An 8,537-nucleotide genomic window follows, 5' to 3' on the forward strand; every position below is an offset into this window, starting at 1 on the left:
AAATTTAAACATATGTTTGGATCCANTGTAACGTGTTTCGTTACGCCGTAGAGATTGTTAATTGGTTTACTGAACAATCTACAAATAACGGCTACAATTACTTATCACACAGTTGCGGGGTTTCACACTTTATAACCCTAATCGCATTAATCTGTTAACACTGTTGCGGGGTTTCACGATTTATAACCCTATGCGCAAATCAGTTCACTCTGCCTTCAGTAGTCTACACGTTTACAGTAGGGGAGCTATGTATCACTGTATCACACACTCCCAATTACACAATTACACACACGTCCGGTTCTTCTTTCCGCGATGGCTGCTATACTCCAACTATAGTCGGCTGACTGGAGAACTGTTGATAACACGCTCTCGCTCGACTACTACTGATCTCTGCGACTGCCACAGAACAAATCAACTCAGCGACTGTTACGTTACAACCTCTCGCAGCCGCTGTGCAGCTCACTTATATAGCCGCAGTGCTTGCCTGTTGCGTAATGAGTGCCACGTCATCCTGTTATGTCACCGCTGTTGACTCGCGTTGCATAGCTACCAGGTTGCGGGGGCTCGGCTAACTCCGGCTCCGCTTGTGACGTCACCGCAGGGAGAGTGGCGGGGTGATGACTCGCCTATTACGCGAGCGCTACGTTACCGCCACGTGCCGCTGGGGAGGTAGGGGTCCTTCGTTGCGCAACATGTCACAATATGTTTGGATCCAGTGTCAAAAGTAGAACAGTTTCATTCCATTGTAAAAATTGGGAATGTCTGGACGATGATGACCTGGGTTATGACACCATGTGAGCTTGCAGGCAGATACCAACATTTCGAGGAACATGCTCAGTTCCTCCAAAACTTTAGTATTCACCTACCAGCACATAATGTCACAATATAACATACACCATGTCACTGCCAATTTTATGGACTTGTTATTTTGCATACACACCACTGAAAACACAAGAACAAATTTAGAACTGAACTTTAGTCTTCATAGTACAATGAAAGGGGGCATGCAGTAGCATAGTTGGTTGAGGCATTACTTAGCAATGGGTCTACATGCTACAATATTATTTTGTAAAACTTAATATTCCCTGCCATAAATATTCATACTTAATTAAATTTACTTTCAATTTCTTATATACTTCTAACGTGGAACACACATGACCAGTCTTGAAAATACACAAAGACATTCAAACCCAAATATTGGCACTGCCAATGGTTGTATGTCTAGAATACGATGTTATGTTCTCGTCATACTGTGCTATGCAAGACTTTTCATGTTTTTCATCTGGTATATAGCATTCATACACAGCCATCAAGCTGCCGCAATAGCTCAGTTGGTATGGTGATAAATGAATGAATGGTCTACAAACTGGACAGCTGAGGAATCAGGATTCAGTTACCCACAGGTGCAAGAGATTTTTCTCTTCATCACAGTGTGCAGATTAGCTGTGGTGCCTATCCAGTCTCATGTACTGTGGGTAATGGAGCATCTTTCCTCAGAGATAAAGCAGGCACCTCCATGTAGCACAAAGTTTAAGAATGGACAGAGCTATTCCTCCAGTTCCCCATACATTTTCATGGTGTGGTATTTAATTAATTAATCACAGGACAAATTTTGCCTTTTTTACAACCACAAATGTCAATGAAGCTACACAGAGTTGACAGCTGATGCACGGAAATTAAATGAAGCAGATATTGTTAACAGCATCAGAATTAACAATAGATTCAATCCACTGAAATATCAACATAATAACTTGAGTGTTCTGCTTTAATTTATCTGCAGAATTTAAGTATTTATTCTTTAATTGGCTATTTAGCAACATTGCCTGTACCAAGATTGTGTAGCATTGGGATGATTAATGAACATGGAGCAATTGGTGGAATGAGGCTGTGGTCATGAAATATACATGTGTAATTCAAACAGAAATCTTATAAAAATAACTGTGTCAATTAACTTGTTAATATTGTACACACTAGTTTCATAATTGTTTGTGCATTTACATTGTTGTTTATTTGTCTATCTGTAAACCATTTGGAAATACAGTCAAGTAGTATCTTATGAATACAGAACATTTTAAATGAATAACATTGCATTTTTATCTGTTACAGCAAGCTGAGAATTTTGTGCTTGGTACTTTAACAATTAATGTTCATTCATTCATTTGATTTTATTCTGATTAAAATACATTAATGATTATGGCATAAACTTATTATAAATATAGCTTATTCTATATATGTCAGGTGGCAATACCTAATAACCTAAACTTTAAAATATACTATACTATAATATTACCTGTTCTTGGTTAGAACATGTCCTTTTTTTATTGCTAGTGAGGTGGGACTAAGTCCCTTGTACTGCGGCCACTTCTGGCCTATTGTACGAGCCCCAGATGATAGGTGAGGGTTACTGTGGAGCAATTGGTGGAATGAAGATTGGCAGGGGAAACCGAAGTACTACGAGAAAACCTGCCTCAGCGCCTCTTTGTCCACCAGAAATCCCACTTGACCAAACCCGTGATCGAACCTGGGCTGCCGTGGTGGGAAGACAGTGATTAACTGCTTGAGCTATGGCATGGCCTAGAACATGTCCTAAGGATGAATATAAATCAAATCTCACATAAACTGCTGGAATGTAACATGAGAGGAAAAGGAAATACAGTGTGGGATATCAGTTCCAAACTTGGAGAGACAACCCATGTAAACTTCTATAACAGATATTTATTGCTGTTAGAAGAGCATACAGCAACTGGTGAGGTATAGTGGGGCCCTGAAAAGGGCCGTATCTCTAAGGAAGGGTGTGCCTGATGAATGCCACAGTGGGCTGGCAGCCGGGCGAGTGCGGTAAGTGTTGGCAGCGGACTTCTGCAATGGGTCTAGATGACTGCTAATGGAGTCGGCTGATAGTATTGCTGCTAGGGGACTCGGTGTTGCTGTGTGTGCTCCAGATGAGTCGTCGCAAGGTAAGTATAGCTCTGACTGATTGATCAGCACATCAGAGGTCTGCATATTTATTTGCTGTCTCTAGCAGCACCCAACCCAAAGAGCATTGGCGCTGCTGTGGTCCACACTGATTGGCTAGTGTTATGGTAGGCTTCCACAACAGCAAGACAAAAGAAACAAAGAACAGCAATCTTAAAAACCAAAGACAGAGGTCATATAGCATAATCTGCAAAGTTGTTGATCCTGATATTTTATATAGGCGTGAAACTTAGTTTTTTGAAGGATGAACACAGATTCAAGGATTTTAGAGAATGAAGTGCTGAAATGAGTTGCCTCTAATGCTAACATAATATAACCTAGACAATTCTATACTTTTCAACTCCTGGTAACAATGTAACAATGTGTAAAGGTAAAGTTGTCCTGTGCTTAATTAAACACCATTCCAAGAAGAGATATTGGAAAGTCGAGGTATAGTTCCACAATTCTTGATTTCAGCACTAGATGAAGGTGCATGGTCAGCCTCACTCATCAGCTGCCTTACCCCTGCAGCAAAGAGCTCCAGGTACTCACTGGATAGGTCTGGATACTGTAAAAGTAAAAGTAAAGCTATCCCTGTACCAGGCCATGAAGGCCCATAGGGTTGTGAGACGTTGAGGGTCCCACATTATCTAGACAATCAGCTCAAAGATGGTGGTAAGTTTGTCAGCCTTATGGGCTTTACTCCCCAGGAAAATTATTTAATTCCTGGTACTCATTTCTGTTAGAGGCTGAGTAAACCCCAGGGCCTAGTGTGGCTGGAAGGATTAGGTCAAATGAAAAAAATCCAATGACCTCATCGGGATTTCAACCCGTGACCTTCTGGCTTGTAGCGTAGCACCTCAACCACTACACTACCGCATGCTCCCATCTGGATACTGTACAACAGAGAAAAATCCCTATTCCTGTCAGGAATGGAACTCCATCCAACCTGTAGTCCACTGCTGCGCCAACTCAGCTATCCCAGCCGATTTCAATTTCCTGATTCATAAAACCTACACGTTTCATGAGACAGTCAACAGAAATTAGGATTCTATGGATTTCTAGACACACTCACTATAAACGAACTGTTTTTATATGCTGGTGTTGGTAAATATATATGATTCTTCATAATTTGTATTCATATAGATTCCTACTGTGTTAAATTTCTCAGTTACAAGATCAGTTTCACATGATCACATTTATAACTATTAATGTATAAAAAGAACAAGTCACATGAAATCCAGGTCCATACAAAATTTCACATGCCTGCTTCCAGTGATTCACTGTGAAACAAAAGATTAACATATGTTGGTATCACTGATTTGAAAGGCACCGTAACCTCTACTGGCATCATAATCATTCCATTTATGTGAAAATATTGTATTTGGTTTTAAAGTTATTAAAGGTTGCATTTATAACTATTAATGTATAAAAAGAACAAGTCACATGAAATCCAGGTCCATACAAAATTTCACATGCCTGCTTCCAGTGATTCACTGTGAAACAAAAGATTAACATATGTTGGTATCACTGATTTGAAAGGCACCGTAACCTCTACTGGCATCATAATCATTCCATTTATGTGAAAATATTGTATTTGGTTTTAAAGTTATTAAAGGTTGCATTTATAACTATTAATGTATAAAAAGAACAAGTCACATGAAATCCAGGTCCATACAAAATTTCACATGCCTGCTTCCAGTGATTCACTGTGAAACAAAAGATTAACATATGTTGGTATCACTGATTTGAAAGGCACCGTAACCTCTACTGGCATCATAATCATTCCATTTATGTGAAAATATTGTATTTGGTTTTAAAGTTATTAAAGGTTGCATTTATAACTATTAATGTATAAAAAGAACAAGTCACATGAAATCCAGGTCCATACAAAATTTCACATGCCTGCTTCCAGTGATTCACTGTGAAACAAAAGATTAACATATGTTGGTATCACTGATTTGAAAGGCACCGTAACCTCTACTGGCATCATAATCATTCCATTTATGTGAAAATATTGTATTTGGTTTTAAAGTTATTAAAGGTTGCATTTATAACTATTAATGTATAAAAAGAACAAGTCACATGAAATCCAGGTCCATACAAAATTTCACATGCCTGCTTCCAGTGATTCACTGTGAAACAAAAGATTAACATATGTTGGTATCACTGATTTGAAAGGCACCGTAACCTCTACTGGCATCATAATCATTCCATTTATGTGAAAATATTGTATTTGGTTTTAAAGTTATTAAAGGTTGCATTTATAACTATTAATGTATAAAAAGAACAAGTCACATGAAATCCAGGTCCATACAAAATTTCACATGCCTGCTTCCAGTGATTCACTGTGAAACAAAAGATTAACATATGTTGGTATCACTGATTTGAAAGGCACCGTAACCTCTACTGGCATCATAATCATTCCATTTATGTGAAAATATTGTATTTGGTTTTAAAGTTATTAAAGGTTGCATTTATAACTATTAATGTATAAAAAGAACAAGTCACATGAAATCCAGGTCCATACAAAATTTCACATGCCTGCTTCCAGTGATTCACTGTGAAACAAAAGATTAACATATGTTGGTATCACTGATTTGAAAGGCACCGTAACCTCTACTGGCATCATAATCATTCCATTTATGTGAAAATATTGTATTTGGTTTTAAAGTTATTAAAGGTTGCATGGTGGGGAGGACGGGGACAGACAGATGGACAGATATGATATACGAGTAGTAACATATTCATAAGCCTTAGAAAATAAGGTAAACAGATAAAAACTCTTGGTTAAATTTTCATTTTTTATATTTTGTATTCAGAAAGAATGGTAAATATTTAAAAGGGTGAGATAAACATTCCCATTTTTTTTTAAATGTTAAAAGTGTTATTCACTTTGAAACAAGATCATTCCAGAACATTTGTCTATTTACATAGAAAAAAAACATATCAAAACTGAGCTACTATTTGGAGGCGGTGATCTTGTACAACTTGTCTGCATACTCGATGAACTGTTCCGTGGCTTCACAGTGTTTCTGCAGATTCTCGCTAACAATGCCATAACCGTAGTAGGCACCTGCAATAGCTCCAGCCATGCTGGCTATTGTATCAGTGTCACCCCCAAGAGAGATGGCATACTGGATTGTACGTCTGAATGGATTGTCTGTCTGTAAATAAAAATGTGTAAAATGTCAGATTTCAGGTTCTCATGGCAATGATTATGAAGAATTACTATCTTGTGGGATATGATACCTGACATTTCACAGGAGCGTACTGCCTACATCTTTAGGGTTGAAGAGTAAGCTGCAAGCAAGTACAGTTTAGTGCATAACGGTAATTACATAAAAACAATACATTTTTTCAAATATCTCAATGATCATCATTTGGAAGATTTGGAAATTCATTGCTGTTAATTTAAAAATATCTGTGTTGTGTCTGCATGTAACAACACTGCATGTTACATAATACTGAGTTATCCTCAATTATGCAGTCAAATCCCAAATCACGTGACCACTCCTACAAATCATGATATAGACAAACAGCCAAATTCAAAACTGCAGTGGATCTTCTAACCAGTCTTTCACCAAAATTTTCAAAATGCATTCAAATATGTAATTTATTATAAGGACCATTTACTACCTTATCAAGTATAAAAGTCACCCTACCCTTACAACAAACAATAACAAACAATATTCATACCAAGTTTCGTGGAAATCTGTTGGTTGGTTCAAAAGTTACTGGGAGGAGTGGACACACACACATGAACATGGCGATTTCATAATCATATTTTCTATTTTAATTATGTAAAATAGGCTATAAAGAGGATAATTTCATACACTGATTTACATACATCTATTTCTGGTATAGGTGTACAGGCCCTGAGGAAACAGAAGATGGCAGTGGGAACAGAATACAGAGCAGCCACACTGGTTCCCAAAGTTTTCTCAACCTCTGCATCATGTGTATCTTCCTTTTTGTCCAAAAGGACCTGCATCTTCTTTAGCTGTGTTTGGTAGGGATATGGGTCATCCAGGCCTAAGCTATAAAAAGAGATACCTTATATAGGTAGGGGCATGCGTTACCATTGTTGAGGCACTATGCTACAAGCCGGAAGGTTGCGGGTTCGAGTCCTGATGAAGTGGACTTTTTCCCCCAGTTTACCTAATCCTTCCAGCCGCACTATAGCCCTGGGGGTGACTCAGCCTCTAACAGAAATGAGTACCAGGAATCTTCCTGGGGGGTAAAGGGTGGCTGGCACATAAGGCTGACAACCTTACTGCCAACTGTAAGTCGACTGTCTAGATAATGTGGGACCCTTAACATCTCACAACCCTATGGGCTTTCATGGCCAGTTAGAGGGACAGCTTTACCTTTTTACATTATATATAGGTATGCTATGTTACAGCAGTAAAGAATTTACTTCTTCATTGCTTACGTTCTTGTCTTTGATATAGACACAGATGTTCTTGGGATATGGGAATTTCCTATCCTTCCCAAATGTTGAAACCATATTATTTGACAGGTTTAGCAATTTCATTATGCTAGTCTTCACCCACTGGTTAAACTATAATACACTCTGTAAGATTTGAGGTTTTCACGGCTATACACTCCTCTATGTGATAATTCATTACGATTTCATCTATATTAAGTTACGGATCACTTTAAATTTCTACTTTCTATCAGTTTCCATCTTTACTGTGGAATTTTCCAAGCCTAATTAATGCTTCTAACACGCCATGATAATGGCAATATTCTTCAGTCAACTGATAAAAAAGCAGGGCCCTTTCCACCTGCTACAGTTCTGTTGTGTGGTGGCTGCATGAAACTTGGTTTTGTTCACTCTAACAAAATTACATTCTCAAGAGGGGAGGGGGTTCAGTTTGCAGATTGACCTGTATGAGAGGGGGTTGAATGTGTAGGGTTTATCATGGTTAAAGACCAGTTCTACTTCACCTATACAACAAAGGCATAACACTCATAAAATTTTGGTCAAATGGTTCAAAACGTTGAAAGATGAGACACACAGAGATAGTAACTTGATCTTTAAGTTTACTTTCTTCCCTTAACAAAAAGCTAAATACAGAAAGAGGCAAAATGATGCTTACCCTTCACAGTCTTTCTCAATTTGTGACATCTTTTGTATTAGCTGAGTTGAAAAGTTGTGAACATCGAGTGTTTCCTTTGGGTCTAAATGAAGACTCTGATGGACTGCAATGGCCTATTGGCAGAAAGACGTTCCAGATACTAGCGATATCAATAACAGAGCAAATACAGAAGCAGAATACCTTGTACTCAATAGTATGAAATACAAATTGCTACAGCTACCCTCAGGTCAGAGAAAAAATGCATATGGGTGGTTGTGGTGCTGGTGATTCAAGCCAGCAGCCTGCTCCTACATCTATGTATGCTGCACACCCCCTCATCAGGAGATCTCGTTCACCTCCCTGCCTTGGGAGAAGGGATTCATTTCATTATTATACATTGCTCCAACTGTTACTGTATCTGATAATAATAAAATATAATACTAAAAACTCCATGATTTTAGTCTGCAAGCGAACTATACTGACCAAGCGACCGCAGCT

General features: G+C 38.3%; 1 protein-coding gene across 1 annotated transcript; it reads right to left on the minus strand.

Annotated features, from left to right (window-relative positions):
- Positions 1 to 5,801: 5,801 nt before the first annotated feature.
- Positions 5,802 to 8,478, minus strand: LOC111872898 (ADP-ribose glycohydrolase ARH3). Its single transcript, XM_023867162.2, has 3 exons — positions 8,061 to 8,478; positions 6,806 to 6,995; positions 5,802 to 6,122 (listed from the first exon to the last, which is right to left on the minus strand). The coding sequence occupies exons 1-3, from the start codon at positions 8,087 to 8,089 to the stop codon at positions 5,919 to 5,921; spliced, it is 423 nt and encodes a 140-aa protein (XP_023722930.1). The 5' UTR covers positions 8,090 to 8,478; the 3' UTR covers positions 5,802 to 5,918.
- Between the last annotated feature and the right edge of the window lie 59 nt (positions 8,479 to 8,537).

This window comes from Cryptotermes secundus, unplaced genomic scaffold, assembly GCF_002891405.2.
Source record: "Cryptotermes secundus unplaced genomic scaffold, Csec_1.0 scaffold371, whole genome shotgun sequence".
Classification (NCBI taxonomy): Eukaryota; Metazoa; Arthropoda; class Insecta; order Blattodea; family Kalotermitidae; genus Cryptotermes; species Cryptotermes secundus.